General features: G+C 25.9%; 1 protein-coding gene across 1 annotated transcript; it reads left to right on the top strand.

The window, feature by feature from the left end:
• The first annotated feature begins 12,951 nt into the window (after positions 1-12,951).
• LOC113552482 lies at positions 12,952-16,802 on the top strand. The gene is given in 7 exon segments (XM_026955357.1): positions 12,952-13,668; positions 13,670-13,694; positions 14,584-14,674; positions 16,018-16,117; positions 16,185-16,304; positions 16,385-16,543; positions 16,707-16,802. Coding segments are annotated over 7 exon segments (1,272 nt in total). The 3' UTR covers positions 16,767-16,802.
• The last annotated feature ends 1,205 nt before the right edge of the window (positions 16,803-18,007 follow it).

Raw genomic sequence — 18,007 nt, 5'->3', positions numbered from 1 at the left:
ATTTTCAACTTAAAGATTAGATTTGTGTAAGTTGAAGTTTTTGAATGATAGAAGGCTATTATTGACTAGAATTATATGTATAATATTAAAAATAAAATATAGACAACTAGGTATTTTTATGTAAAAATGTATATTATGAACTGTGATGTAATTGGATTGAAAATTTATTTATAACAAAACATAACTGTATAGTGTATATACATATATATATATATATATATTGTTAATTTATAAAATTGAAAAATAAACAATTTTTTTAGCATTGAAATATACATATATTTTGTATTATTGGCCAGGGTTAATATTATATTGTGTTCTTTTTATTTTACCTAAATTGTTTGAATACCGATAAGTTCATTAAATTAAATTCAATTTACGCTATTTAGACAATTGAATTATATAGGAACAGTATAATTTATCAAAATGAATTAAATATATGAGAAAAATATCTAAACACTCGTCATACAATATGTACTATTTTGTTGTTAACCGTTTTTCAATGATAGGTTTAAATTATAATTAATGAGGCACCTGTATCATCCACAAGATGACACATTTTTATTATTTTATTCAAAACATTGATTTTTTTTTTTTTAATGTTTTGTTTATTGTTATTATTATTTTTGTTGAAACTCAGTTCTTAATCCTACTATAATCTTGACATTGTTACCTATTATTTCTCGTGAAATTATTTGAAAACAATATTGAATATTTTTATTTTATTTACAAAATTATAAATGTTTTATTATTTTATTCCAATTTTATTTTATGCTTGATTCTACGATTTTATGACCTAAAATAAGTGGTGTAAACAGGATATTATACAATTTTTGCTTTTAATGTTACGTATTTTTTGTTGTTATATTTGCTTGTTAACTTATTATTTTCTAGTTGGCGAAATTACTACTTTGAAAGTTGTATACCATAATCGATTGAAAATGTTATCTATCTAATCAATACTGTTGACACTTTTTGTCCTATTACATTTGTTTCTTTAAAAGTGAAGAGACTAAATGGAGAAATGTACAGCATATTAATAAATCGTTTTCGTTCAAAGTTTACCTATATTATTAATCTAAAGATAAATAATGAATCTCCTGAGTCATTAGTTAATTCTTCTCTATTTATGGATTGAAATTAAATAGTATGACTTTAGAAAAATCGTATCTAGATTTACAAATCATTCACTAACCTATTAGATTTTAACTTAATCGTTGATAAAATACACACTATATTTATCTTGTATTATTATACCTATTGTTAACAAGTATTAAATTATTTAATTTTATAGTTTATATATTTATAAATTTATTAATTGTTTTAATTTATTATTTTCATAATTAATTTTTTTCTACGTAAAAGACATATACATTTTTTTGTCAATAAATTATCATTGATTTAATATCTGTGTTTAAATCGTTATAGTATTCGAAAATGTAACGATTTATACATTCAGAGTGAAAAAGACATTATCGTATATGTGAACAATTAGATGGCATGACATTACATTACAATGATATAATACCACCAAGGCAGAGTTTCTGGGAAATTCAACCTCTATCTAATAAATGAAGAAACGTAAATTTGTACATAAAAAACTTAATAATAAAATTATAAAAAATAATCTTCCTGGCACAAAAAGAAGAGACGAAGTTCCTAACCTTTACTCGAACTAAAATAGGCCACTCTCACGCGTTTGCCTCATCAACAAGGAATCAGAACCAAGATGCGGTACTTGTAAAGCAATTCCGACAATAGAGCACACATTGTCATCATCTGCCTCAAATACACCGAAGCGCAGAAGATACTCAAAAATCCTCTCTCACTTCACTAAGCCCTCAAAGATGAGAACATAGTTGTAATCAGAACTTTTTCTACAATATAAATCCAAGAAATTCACTGTAAATATTGTATCAATATTTGTACTAAATTATTGTAATGTATATTAATAGTACGTTTTCTTAAATTTTTAATCAAATATAAGTCAAAAACCTGTGTTGTTGAAGCCTTTTTCACGTAATAAAAAAGAAAAAAAATACCATCGATTCTTTATTGATTATTGTTTCCAAGCATATTGAACATTCTTGTTTTATAGAATCGATTAAAAACTAAATCGTATTTTCAATAACTGTTCAATTTTATTTTTAATCGGAAATACAATTTAATTGATCGATATAAATATAAAATAATATGGATTATCTTTTATATTATAAGATATTTTTTGTTATTTATTATTTGTACAATCTTAATATTGTCGTATAATTTGCATGATTAAAAAAAAAAAAAATGACAATATTATAATAAAATTCGTTGTATAGCATATTATTATAAACAGATATTTATTATAAACTCATATTTCAATAAATAGATGTATATAATACTATATTATAGTTTGATTTTGTAATTTTAAAATTACGAGATATGTTTTTTTCAATTTTTTTTTAGCAAAATTCGGAGTGTAATGCAATGGATTTATAGACAGTACTATAATTGAAAAAGTGGTGGCAATATCAACAGAATACTAATCGTGTGATTTCTAAATGAATGCATAAGAAAATTTATTATTTATAAAATTTCCAATAGAAAACGGAAACATAAAATTTATAATTATGTTTTTTTGATATCAAATAATTTGATACCATTATGATATTGGAGATATTAAACGTATTATTCTATTGGTTGATATTTCATTTCTGTGAAATATAATTAATCATGGTTAATTTATTTTCTATTTTTTTTCAATTATCTGCGCGTATTTTTCTTCCATATAATTTAGTATGTTTGTATTGTTTGTTTTGAACACTTATACGTTTCATTTTTTTTTAACATTTAATTTATTATTCCAATAAATTATTGTTCCACGTATTTTTTTTTATAAAATCAAATTTACGTAATACTTACATTATAATCTATCAGAAATCGAGTTTTTATTATTATGTACATTTTATGTTATTATCGAATCGTCTCTATTGATATTGCAATGGCGTTAACATTGAATCCGATGATGGTGTATAAACTGTATATACAGAATATACGTTGTTGCTGTCATTATTATTTTTGTTTGCTAATTTTCCAATATTTAAAATCGATAAATCGTTTGTAATCATCGACATTGGTGTATATTCGGCTTTATATAATTCCATAAACTTAAGCGATTTAAAATGTATAGATTTTATGCCGTCTACTGACATCGTACACTCCTCCTTAAGTAGAGCACGGCTAATATGCCGAGTATAAGGAATAGACCACTGCTGACCTAAGTTTCTCCGGCACTCGTAGTAAATTATAATAATAATCGGCGCGTGCTTCACGTGCTTGAGGAGAGACGGGAGAGTGTGCGACACGAATAGAAGCACGACAGTGGAGAAGACGATCCGCACGGGCGTCAGCGAACATCCACACTCACTGCACGTCAACCGACCCGATCGGTAACCATCATAATATTCTTTATACATTATTATATGTTATCTGTTTCGTATAAATATACGATATATCTTAATACTTGTATGTACTTTATTTAAATAAGCTAATCCCGATCTCTAGCGTTAATATTACACGCTGACGTCGAAAACATGAACATATTATAACTTTTCCGCATAGAAAACTCGTCAAACGGTAGCGAATCGGCGAAGAGTGGACATCACGGTTTTATTGTTGAAAATTAGGCGGTGTTTATCAAAATCATACACAGTGTATATGAATTCATAGAGTTCTTTAAAAATTATGAGCACAAATGAATATAATTATAAACAATGAAACCTCTCACGTGATATATTATATTATGGAGTTATAATAACTAATTTTGATAATAATATATTGATAATGGAATTACTTTCAAATAATTTTTCTTATGATTCATATATCTGTTAAAACAGTTATAGAAAATTGAGAATGGTAATCAAAGATAGATATTATATTGGTTGTGTCATATCTAATAATTGTTTACTGAAATTTAAATAATAATATCACAATATATAGATAATTATAAAATAAACAATATTATTAAATCAGTTACACAATAAGGGAAACAAGAAATGTATACCCCTCCTATGTACGTACAACCATGTATAAATACAGCATACAATTCATAGACAATACCTGTCAGTATTAATGATCAGTACCAGTTGTTACTTTTTTTTTGTTTCAATTACATAAGTATAATACAAAAAAATATTAAACTTTCGTGAAAATTCGTCACCCCCTGCTTTAATTGTAGTCCATACTCATCAAGGTTAATGAGTTTTTTCTTTTTTTAAAAAAACCTCATCAAAAGTTTCATATCCAGTGGTTTACAATCAACATCCGTTTTAAATAGTCTCGGAATTAAAGGTTGCAAAAGTAGTAACATTCAAAAGATATCTAGAAAAAATGTCTAATCTGAATTGCGGCCCGAGTTTTTTCGCATCATGTCCGAGTTGCGGCCGGTTTAATTTTTGCCTACATTTTAATATTATTTGGTGCACCATAACCGCGCATGCATCGTAACCATTTTATAATATATCATCTTAACTACGCATACAAGGATTTTTTTATACCCTAACTTCGCACGTAAGTTTTTGTTTTTAACACTGTAACTCCGCATATAATTTTTTATTTTTTATTGTTTAAATACAAATAATACAATATATGTTATTAAAATTAAACGAAAATAATATTAGTTGGGTAATACCGGGAACAGCATAATCCATAGTCTAAACGGTATATCACTAACATTTATATAAATTATTTTAAATCTATAGGTAATAATAACTTAAAACTAATTATCTAATTAAAATACTAATAACCAAAACATTCAACAAACATCGTCGTTGGCGGTTAACACTTTGACAGTCATAATATAGGTTTATAAGTTGATAACATTATATCAAGATAAGATAATTTTCTATCTTAGCTGATAACTTGTTGATTGCTTAATAATGAACATTGTACAAATACAATGTAGATATAAAAAATAAAAATACTAAATACACCGTGGATGTCGCTTTTCTACAACTAAGAAAATGAATAATGAAGTTTAGAATATATAACTTTATATTTCAAAAATGTTTAATTAATAAAATTTGGACCGCAGTTCGTATGTACGCTAAAAAACGTGGGTCTCAAGTAGGAAGACATTTTTATCACGGTACGCAACTAGTTGTCACCCGAATAAAAATATTTGATTAACCAAACAAATGTACATTTTACAGTGTAAATAAAAGAACAATGCAAATCGAATTCAGTAATTCTTATATTATGAAAGGAAATTAACTGCAGTCGCATTAATGTCTACACAATTCGAAACATTTTTATTGGACCGCAATCAATGTAAATCACTGGTTGTATTAGAAACTGCAAGCTGTTCGACATAATACTATTACTTTCTAATATATTATCTTCTAAAAAGATACATAAATGACTCCAGAAAAATATAATTTTAAATACGTATGACAACATAAATACATTTTAAGACATCTATTAAACTATTTTTTGTATTTTTTTTTATTAGGTTATTGTCGAAGCATAATGAATTGCGTCCCAAGATCCCTTTGACATACGAATTCCGTTCCCACAATATTCATTTAACAATTACACTAATTGCGTCTGATAACATCTATATGACTATACTAATTCCGTCCAATGTCGGTATTGATTTGTTATTTGACAATTTTCGATGAATTAGTTTTGATGGCTTAACATATTATATATAAGAGATTGTCTATAATTGCCGTGTGCATTAAATTATTGTTTAATTCTTTTCTACTAATTATTTCAACAGGAGGACTTGCATGGTTATGTTCATTAGCACGGTAAAAATTCTATTTTTATTATTTGACTTAATCATTAATGTATGACTTACATGTTTCTTTACAACATATTTAACGGCTGTATATCAGTTTTTAATCATTTTTGAAAACAGAACAGCGTATACGATAGTTAATAACACACAATCGAAACTCATAATAACCGCCGTTTACATTTATTTCCAGGGTTATTAATTATTATTTATTATTAGATTATATTTCGGCCGATATAGACGTTTTTAAAATATATATATATATATATATTTCAATCCGAGAAAATAATAATAGGAGAAAAAATATAGGTATTAAATATTGGTATAATCGATGATTTTTATTTTATAATTAACGACGAGTGTAATTTTTCATAACTAAAAAAAAATATATACCTGTAATAATACAATAGCCAATTGAATCGCGATTCCTTCAACACTCATTTATTACAAAGAAGAATGGTTATGTATATTTAAAAAATACAATAAACTTTTTACTAACGCATGATCGTGTTATTGTTAAAAAAATATATATTGTGTAATATAAAATTATTTAAAAACCAAAAAGTAAAAAAAAAATCAATTGTAATTTTGTATTTGTTTCGAATAAAAAGCACAATTTTATATTTTATATATGATAAATTAATAATGACAGATTATTTTTTGACAAAGATGACAACGATCAACCAAAATCGAGAATAGAATCTATATAGAAATTATATGTAAGTTCTGATACTTAAAAACGTTTATTGAACATGAATTATTTCGGATCGATCCTATCTTCATAAGTTACGTAATACCACTTAAATCAAAACTGAAGTCCTTGTGTGTATATATATTTGTGCTGTTATTTCACTAAATTTACCTTTTGGTTTAAGTTTTGTTGTCGGTCTTGTGATAAATAAAATCATAATAATTATAGGTACTAATAAATCTTTGAAAAATATTTTAAAATGCACATACAATAATTATTAAGTATAATATTTATAATATTATAAATCCCTGCATAAATTATATATTATGGTCATCCTGTAGTCTAACATAATAACAGAACGCCGTATAAAGGCAGGTAAAGTGGTATGAAAATGTACTATAATAAACGGTTTAACCTACAGTATAATATAAACCCTAATAAAGTATATTCTTTACTATAAGAATAATTAAATAAATTATGCACTATGCATTTTAAATACTCTATAAAATAGAAACAAATCATTGTATAAAATACAAATTAACACATTACTTATTAATAGTTTTTGTAAAAAATATAAATATCAAAAAATGATTTTTATTTGAAAAAAAGAAGTTGTGTATTCCTTGAATTATTTAAGAATCTATGTTTCTGAAAATATGGCTTTAAATAAACTTAAAAATGCTCCCCCCAAAAAAATAATTTCAATAAATATATTGTTAGTAAAGGATAAAATAGAGCATGCTCTGTAGTTGATCGTAGTTAATCGACCAATAGTAATTAAGTACTTATTAATTATTCTTTCATAAAATCTAATAAAATTAATATTCTATTACGTCTGTAATTTATTACAGTTTTAATAATTTTGTATGAACATTTTCAATCAGATTATTTTTAAATTGACTAGGATAACGTCTTAAACTTTGAAATCGAATATCGTTTTATTGCTTTTTATGAGTTATAAGCTAGTTCTATTTATTTCTTCTTGTATATAACTTATTTGTGTTTTGTTTTAATATATTATTCAGTTAATAATGATACAATCGGAACATTAATTAGTGAAAGGAAACTAAGCATGAAAAGTTTTTATATAAAAATAATATAATATATGTATATATTTATCAATACTCATGACGTTTAGTCAGAATTTTTAAATTTATAAAATATTCTGTTGTTGGTTAATTTTAAAGACTTTATAATTATATAAGAATATTTGAAGTTTGCAATTTAATTTATAACGTATATTTAATATGTTTGGATCATAAGATATTTCGATACTGAGAAAGAAACTGTATTTTATTGCTTATTAGTTATAACTTATAAATTAGAAGTATTGGGTTCATTTAAATTGTAAAATGTTGACTGCAATTTATTCAAAAGTTCCTCAGTTTTTTTTGTTAATTTAAAATGCATTTATACTCTTATAAAGCTTTAAATACTATATTGTAGAATTGCGATGAATTTGAATATATTAAGAAGCCGTCATGTCAAGAAAAATTGGGTACGACTCGTTTGCGCACCTTTACCTTTTTACGATTTAATTGAGCATAATAGCACATTTTCCCTTTTCACTTTAATATAGGCTTAGAATTATCTGTTTTGCACAGGTGTAATTAAAAATGCGTATGTGTTTGTCCTAAATATATATTATGTAATATAATCCTATTAACAATTTTTACTATACTAATTTGGAGTGGTTTCATTGAAGTCCGATTTTCTTTATGTAAGTTCAACGATCAGTTTTTTATTTATTTTTATATTCATTCCAAATATATAGTTTTTTATTATCTTTTAAAGATTTCCGTAAGTTTAATAAGGATTTTTTCTGGTTTCTTGTATGGATCTTTGAGTTAATTTTATATCACTATATTGAAAAATTTCAGTTATCAGTATTTTGCAGATTCTCGACGTATTAGTTAATTTAGTTTAATGTGCAAATCGTTTTCGGCTTTACATTTCAAATTGCTTCTTACTACTTCTAGATTAATTGTTCAGTTATCGTACTCGCAATAGATAATAGATATGCACATTTCTTGTTTTTAAAATTTAATTTGATTTGTTTAGTACAATACTCGTGGAACATTTTTTATTTGTTTACCTAAAATTTGTATAGAATTTGGTACCTATCAACATCCATAATTATAAAACAACATTAATAAGTATCTCGATTAATGAAGCTACGGTATAGATTTAAACTTAATAATAGTAAATTTGAACCAAAGTCACTCACCTTGACTGGTATTGCTATATTATAAGTTGTATTATAGAATTTAACTAGTTATAGGTCAAAGTTAACGACCTATAACGAAGGTGAAAACACAGAAAACACTATGAATAATGTCAAGTTTATAGGATTGATTTATACATTTTCCTAAACAATTTAGATTATAATCATTAATGGCTATACAAATTATAATACTTAAAAACAAGTTTATTTTCATTATTTTGTGAAGTTCGGTCTATACAGTTTTTGTTATAAATATTTCTTTTTTATAGTATTTTTTCTTACTTTATTAGATATAGTGAATGCATATTATATATTTATGTTGATATTGTAAATTATATTTTTATATAATTTTAGATTTTTAATGGAACCCTCATAACCATAGAAGAAACGTTTTGTTAATACACATAGGAAGATTTTTAAAGCAATGAGGACAAACCACACCTCATCATGTATAAAATATAGTTAATACACTACTTAGACAATTAATATTTAACGTAAATTACTTACAATGATATATATATATTATTAAACTTCCGGTAATAATTTAAAAATTAAATTGTACACTATTGAAACTTGTTTAAATGTTGATATTAAAAATAAAAATAAGTTGTAAGTTCTAGTTTCTATATTATACCATGTGTTCGTTTCGTAAATAGTCAAATTGTTGTTATTAGATGTCGTTATGGCTTTCATTTGTATTAATTGTTATTTTTATACAAGGGAACTATAATAATAATAATTTCTTTATTTATAGAAGTAAATTTCAATTACAATGAAATAAAACGATGTGTGTACCTACCATACCATATATGTGACAAGTTAAAACTTCTTTTAAAATAAAATATAAGAAAAAACCCATTTATTAATGTTAAGTATTCGCGTGAACTTAAAAATAAAAAACTATAATAGGATATGATTGAAATCAATCAACTAGCTATAAAATTTATTAAAAAAAAAAACATAAATTGGAAAAATAGAGAAATAAAAAAAAAGAAATAACACAGTAAAAAATTAAAGAATAGTAAAAAGTTAAAAAGATTAAATAGTTGACAAATAAAATAAGGTAGTACAAAATAAATCTAAATCTTTAATTGAATTTCTTGCAGATAAAAGTATTTTTTAGGAGTGCTTAGTATATATTTAGAAGAAATAGGTAAAAGATAAAACATTGAAATATTTTTAGAGTTCGATTGGTTTATTCTAAAATTTAAACGCTAAAGAATTTAAAGATAACTAATATTATGTCATGATTTATTCAAACATTTATAGTATTTATATAAACTGTCAAGAATTTCTTTTAGACATTTCTTTTGTTCGATTAATGGGAAGAAAATTAAATAATGTTTATTTGTAATGGACTCGGTAGATTTAAAAACTGAACAACAATGTAGAACAAATTTATAATTTTATCTGTAATGTTAGGTATTTAATAAATTCTACAATAACAATTCAGGAAGAACAATCGCGTGTTTTACGAATTTACTGCGGTATCATCATATTGTGTACTTAACTGAAAATCGTATATACAAAACGTATTAAGAGGACACTACACTCGCATGTGTTGTCTTCGTCTTACACGTGTAAAACATAGCAAAAGCTGTATTGCACAGGATAGAACCACTTAGGCTGTAGTGATATTTAAGACTACAAATTGATATATAATATAGTTTTCATTATCTGTGAAATATAGTTTTTATTTTTTTAATATCACTTAAATAAAAAATGTCATATAGTTTCAAAATCCATTATTTTTTAACTTGAATTACTGTTATGTTAGTTACGATATCTAAAAAATAAAAACGAAATTTCACAGCCAAAGTTCTCCTTTTTATGTGGAGAAAATTTTGTTTCTTAGTCATTATTGTAGCTTTCTCGATTCCTTTCTACTAAAAACAATTTTGAGTTACATTTGTAAGACAGAGACAATGCATGCGGGTGAAGCGTCCTTTTAATATTATTTGATTGTAAATAAACTGTGGCGCCTGTATGTCAAAGTATAGCGTGGAAAATGTAAATAGTCTTTGACTTAATGACCACCCAGGTCGGAACTATTTACTAACAAATACGACGATATTGATGGCTAACCATAGTTAATTAATAATAAGTAGGATATTAAAGATAATTTCAACCATAAAATTGTAATAAAGACCAGTTCTTAGAAAAATATTTCATGTGTCTCAAAACCATTATTTGCAATATAATATTATATAATCTATTATATACCTTATACACGAATTTCAGCAATAAAAGATAATTAAATACACCAACATAGGACCAATAACTTTAAGGCTGTCATCATCGATTATATATATTAATTATAATTCCTATAGTATATATTTAAATTATTGTTTCCAAATGGAGTAGAGACTATTTCAATATAATTCGCTATAATTTTCCACAGACCAAAGCAGATTGTTGTGTGTCGAAGACACAAAACATACTGAAACAAAAGATAAAATACACGATATTAAGTAAGTTTTTTATCTATGACGTGTACAATAATAAAATAGTTCTTATATTTACTTTATATTTTACATTATTTATTTTTATTTTTTATATCTACTACTTATTTATGCTTAAATAGCCTGATAAGGAAAAATAACGATCATGTAATTTAAACATTTAAAAAAAATTGAATGGAAGAGGTGGGATGCTATCAGGTGATAGAACCCAACGTCATGAACTAGTACAATAAAATTGTAATATAATTAAAATGTAACATTTAGTTCTTACATTGGGGTTATTTCCCGCACAAGTCATCAATATTAGAATTTTAAATTTTTTATTAATATTATTGTTCTGTTTTAAAATATGTAAATGGTTAATAAATATAATGTAATGAGTTTTTTTTCACATAATGATCACAAAACGTATAAAGAACTTTGTATTAAATTTTCAAATTTTAGGTATAAAGAAAATTATTTTTATGAATTTTTCACTCCTTTCTAAATAATTTGTAATTTTTGAGATTTTGACGAAATTTGACAAATTTTAAAAATATTTATAAAAAAAATATTGTGACTATAAATTTTCGATTTCTTTATTTAATTGGAAAATGAATCATTAGTTAGGAACCTTGTATTATATTTGCAAGTATTTTTAGCAATTATTATTTTCTTTTATCAACATTTATATATCTTTATATTATATTATAGAAAATGATAATTTAAATATTCTGTGAAAATTTTAAGTTTCTACGGTTATTTGTTTATGAATTATATCAAAATAAATAAATCAATTTAATCGAAAACTGCTAGTTTAATGTTAAAATTCTCGTTTTTAATTAATTTTCTCTATTATAAAGAATATTATAAAAGTATAAACTAGATCTATTTTTTTTACCCAATTTCACTATCAAAATCAATGTTTCTTATTTTGACTAGAAATTATGCAAGAAAAATATTTTAAAGAACGTTAATAAATTTTAAAATAATAAGAGTTGTTCGGAAAACGAATCACTGTTATAGCATTCTATAATATCAGTTTTGTGAATTTAAGTATACTTAAATATATTTGTGTCTTAAGTATACGTCTAAAATCACACCTAAAATCATACAATTACACCTTATAGTTGTTAAAGGAGAAAGTTCAAAAAGAAGTAGAAAGACTATAGATAGTAAAAGAAAGCATTTTAAGATTTTAAATTAATTGTAACACTAATATTAGTTTGTTTTTTATGATACAATATAAAAATATTATAAAACCAAACATTTTGATAACATGGATTTAAAGTAAAAGATTTTTAAAAGTCACAAAACAAAATAGAAATTAATTTATATTATTAATTTAATTATAAATTAGACAAGTTAAAATGTTAAATGCTGTACAGAACAATGTCATTTATATTTTTTTAGTTTTATAACTTTAAAACATTTTCCAGAAAATTTCAATTAATGACGTATATTGTATCGATTATAATTACTTTTATTAATTCAATTGTTCAATACAATTTGGATTAGGCGTTATTAGTAAGTGGATAGTTAAAAATTGTAAGAAAAAAAAAAACGAGAAATTTAATAATTGTAATATCATTATTGGCATGACCTACTCGCATGCCTCACACGATAATACAGAATTAAACGATATATGAATAACATGATTTTATTTAGTGGTGGTTTTCACGTTAAATGTTGATATATTACACACGAATGCCACAGGTCCTTTAAAGTGAGAATTCTTACCATCGTTGCGGAAAAGACAATAACGTTGTTGTATTAGAATATATATAAATACATCATACACGTTTTCGAAAAATCAATTATGACGACGGCATCGGAAGACCTGACCATCGTGGACAATCGGCTATTCAAAGCGATCTGCTTGCACCAAATACTCAATCCCAACAACGGAGGCAACCGGTACTACAGGATAGCGTTCCTGGCGTCCATGATTTTGTTGTTGGTCGTGCAGATCATACAGTTGGTCGGCTTGTACTTCGCGGTCAACGACTTGCCGCGAATCGCGTTCACAACCACCATGGTATCCAACGCCTTGCTATGCCTGTCCAAGGGGTTCGTTTTGGTGACAAACGCGGACAGGCTGCGCGACGGCCTGGAAGCGGCACGGTACGAGTTCACGTCCTGCGGGTTCCGAGACCAGCGCGCGGCGCACCAGGCACGGACGGCTCTGTCCACGGTACTCCGCACGTTCGTCGTGCTTAGCTACGTCACGTGCTTCATCTGGATGTTGACACCGCTATCGCTGATGGACGACTACCTGTCGGTGACCAACGCGGACGGTACCGTGTCCCGTTACCGAATTACCATCTTCAACATCTGGTTGCCGGTGCCGGTAACCGTGTACAACGCGCCGACCGTCTGGGCTTTCATCTACGGCGTCGAGATGGTAGTGTGTTTCGTTAACGTGTTTAGTTGGTTGCTGTTCGACAGCTACGTCATAACAATGTGTTTCACGTTCAGTGCCCAGTTCCGCGCCTTGTCGGCTAGTTTTGCGACCATCGGCCACCGTAGACCACTTCCGACTACCATTGCTGCACGGCACAAGTACGAACTTGATGAAATGTTATTATTATTAATTTTGAGAATATAGACCGTTAAAAAAATGTTATTAAAAAAATTAAACTTTGATTAATTCGAACGTATAATTGTTGGTTTTTTGTTTTTAGTATTTTGGATGAACGGTTTATAATATTATTGTTAACATATTTTCTTTTTATTCTCGTCTAATGGCAAAGTCAGTCTTAGCCAACCATTATTTATTAATTTATAAGTTGATGAAAACAAAATTTATTTTATTTTTTAGAGCTTGCGAGTGTAAAAAAATAACAGATCAAATTTGAGTTTGAAATAATTAATGCATAATCCATTCTTAAATATTATTATAATTCTAGTATAATATGGTAGTGCATTATTATAAATTATGACTCATAATTGATTGTGTATATTAACAAAGTGTACCTAACCCTCAATAGGTACGTTCGGCTGTGATTTAAAACTGACGATTTCGGTATGAAATATGTCTTGTCTGATTTTGGTTTATTATTACTTAATATTTTTAAATGTGTATCCATTAACTATATAATCATGTGCAGAATCATAGTGTTTTGGAATAATATGATGCCAAAATTGTGTAGAGAAATTTGGCGATTTTTCTACATATTTCATGATTGGTGTGATGTATTACGTACCAATGAATATCATTCAATAATAATAAAAAAAACACGACTTAAAAAATGTGTTTTAAAGATAATAACAAAATAAAAGTAATATTCTTTATTTTTTTCGAAACAATTAAAAATATTACAAAAACAAAGTTAGTGTTAGTTGGAAAATGCATTGTGACAGAGGATGAAATGTATATGAACTGGCAACCTATCAGCTAGTAATAATATATTGTTCTAATTATATTTAATAGATTTATTTAATGTTTTAGGTACTCGTATCATAAAAACTGATGATGATAATATATTGAATTACCATGACGAACTGATCAACCGTATACAGGATAATCAAAAAATAATAAAGTAAGAGCAAAATGTTGTATCATAAAAATTTCACACGAGTACAATAAGTTAATTAAAATGTATGTGTACCTGCTATCTATATTTAATTTTGATATTGTTTTAAAATATATTTTATTGAAACACAATAGTAGTTTTTAAATACAATTTGATGCATATATTATTCTGAACAGAAGAACTAATACATTTGATTAATTTATTTTATTTTGGCCTCAAATTTTCAAAAAAGAAGTTTTATTAACTAATTATTTTTGTATTTAGTTTTTCACAATAATATTGATAGGTATTAATTTTTGTTAAAAAAAAAAAAATATTATAATAGCACAGTTATTTTATTTTATTACGAATATTACCTTTATCATACTGTGTATATTATAATTGGTAGTATCTATCATTGCCTAAAAGCAGTTTCCTAAGAAAAACGAATAATAGTTTTACATAAAAATAATAAATGTTTAGTCATCTTTTTATGTTCAAATTTAATATAGTCAATTATATAATATTTTTGTGATCTTATTCATAATCATTACCCCTTACTACTGTGCAATTTTTGAAGTTGAAAATTCATAAAATTTTTCTGATTTTTAACTAAGGTTAAAAAACCCAAATAAGGTTATCCATAAGTTTTCCTTCGAATAACTGTAAAAAAAATTTATGAGCGTATGAAATTTAATTTTTAACGATATCGCGTAAAATAAAGATATATTACAATATACAATATTATATAAGTAATAATATAATATATATCCTACTAATTATTATCGACTGACAAATCATATCCGTTCAGAATCGTTATTCGCATACAATAATACCTGTCATTGCATTCAAATTTAACACATCCAATATAGTGAGACCAGTAACCTACTCTCCATCTCTACTATACAGCAGAGCGATACCCACTTGCCTACCTTTTTTATAATTGCACTCCATTTTTATGGACCTTAAATTCTTCAATTTATTTAATTAATTTTAATTTTATTTATTTTTACACTCAGTATCTCGCACGACTATCACAGGTTTCATCCAATTGAATCTAATTTAGATTAACGACTACGCCATGTTTTATTCTATTCGGATGTTTCCTTTATTATTTATTAATTACCTACTTTTAATAAGATTTACAACAACACTTTTATTTTAAAATCATACATCATTTAACATAAAATAATAATCAATATAATATGATAAAATTGATAATGTGTTGAGCACATGCTCTGATGACAATGTAATAATATTGATGTAACGAAGCATATTTAGAGAGTTATTACACCACCTTACTACTGTCGTGCAAGCATGACTATGATAAGTACTATAATCAGTATATTTTTTTTCACATACATTTATAGGAAGTATGATGATTTTTTTGAAGTAATTAAGCCTGCGATACTATTACAAATAATCAGTGGTTCATATTCAGTAATAACATTAATATTTCTCACTTCACTGGTAAGTGTTTTATGTTTTTCAAAAATAATGTTTCATAAATTATATTTTTATTTTCATTTTTATTTAGACGTATCTTATGGGATTTCCAATTATATCCGGACCTGTTTTAAAAGCATTCTTTGGTTTTTTGTCAGTTACTATTCAACTATTTTTGTATTGCTATGTATTCAATTATATAGAAACCGAGGTAAACAAAAAATAAATTAAATGGTATCAGATTATCTACCGATTTAATTTGTAAAATATGTTGACAATTTCTATTGGCAGAAATCTGCTGTGAATTTTGGATTGTACAGTAGTAATTGGACTACATTGGATTTAAAATTTAAAAAGACGTTGTTATTGGCCATGACCATGAATTCAGCTCACAGGCGAGTGATGAAAGTTTCACCAACGTCTATCATAAATCTAGAAATGTTTGCCAATGTAAGCACTTATTTTATCATAATTAATTGATAATATTATAAAAATTTGCTGTTTAAAAGTATTTTAAAGGTTATTTAGAGTTACCGCCGTATTGCGTTATTATTTATTTTTATTTTTACTTAACCACAATGTACCCACAGAAAATACAACTGGTATTTTTCAGGTGATGAACATGTCATATTCCATAGTGTCTGTTCTACTAAATTCTAGAACCGGAAAATGAATCGTATCAGCTTATAAATTCAACTATACATGATAGAAAGGAAGTAAAATATTTCATATTTATTTAATTCACATAATAATTTTAATTATTGTAAACACTAAATTTATTTTAATATTTTTAAACATACCTTTACGTATTTACACATAGGTAATGAGTAATGACAATTAATACATGCATTTTATAATAATGTTGAGTAAAAATGTAATCGTTTATTTTTCTTGGGTAGCTTCAAATAATGGTTTAATGTTATTAATTCGATACTGTCGATATAAACACTTAATGTTTGTATCAATATATAATTATATTAATTTAGTTCTTGATAATAATTATGTAATATAAGAATTTATGTATCTATTTCAAAAGATATGCGATTGATATCATTATCGATCTCAGCACTTTGAGTGGTGCCAAGCAAACTTTCTGAAGTATCTTAGCTATAGCTAACTGTTAATTTACTAAAAACGTTTCTTTCGATTGAATCCCTTATTTCTGATTATGTTTGGTCCATCGGAATAAGTCCATGTCCTTCATTCTTCCCTCTAAAAGGATTCTATGAGTTAAAAACTCTGTCAATCTATTAGTCTCTCAGTCCGTCTTTCTTCTACATGTAAAACGTTTGTCATACACATTAATTTAAACATTAGTATAATATATTATATTGTCTCAGAGTCACATTTATTTTAAGTAATCAATTTTTCTCTTTTATAAGTATATAATGATTCTTAAATAAAAAATGTATTTATGATACTTAAAGTAAATTGGTATTAATACTTTTCCTTCGATGTCTGCCACCAATGCCCGGAAAACATACTTTAGAAACCCATTTTACAATTTCACACCCATCTTATTAATGACTGGCTCTATTCTCTTCGTGCGCATACATTGAATCAAACCCCTTGTTCTTGTATTTTTAATTTTAATTTCTTTTGTCTATTATACCTGGAGAAGATTGTACTGTTTTGAAATGGATTACCTTCTGTCGCCCAAGCTAATAAGCTAACGCTATATGTTTTATCATTAATTAATAATCATCTGTGATATTCGTTGATTACAGTGGTATCATTTCATTTTTTGAGAGAGGGGCAAAAGTTTTGATCCGTCCATATTTATAAAAAAAAAAAAACCTCTCGTTAATAATTATGTTACAATTACTTTATCTTAATTCTAACAGCCTTCTTACATAATTTTATATATACTAAAACTGTAGTTAGTAACTAGTAGTTATTATCACTGTTATCTGA

Source organism: Rhopalosiphum maidis, chromosome 2, assembly GCF_003676215.2.
Source record: "Rhopalosiphum maidis isolate BTI-1 chromosome 2, ASM367621v3, whole genome shotgun sequence".
In the NCBI taxonomy this organism is placed as follows: domain Eukaryota; kingdom Metazoa; phylum Arthropoda; class Insecta; order Hemiptera; family Aphididae; genus Rhopalosiphum; species Rhopalosiphum maidis.
The sequence above is the reverse complement of the archived record's forward strand: the minus strand, read 5'-3'. Positions and strand labels throughout refer to the sequence as shown.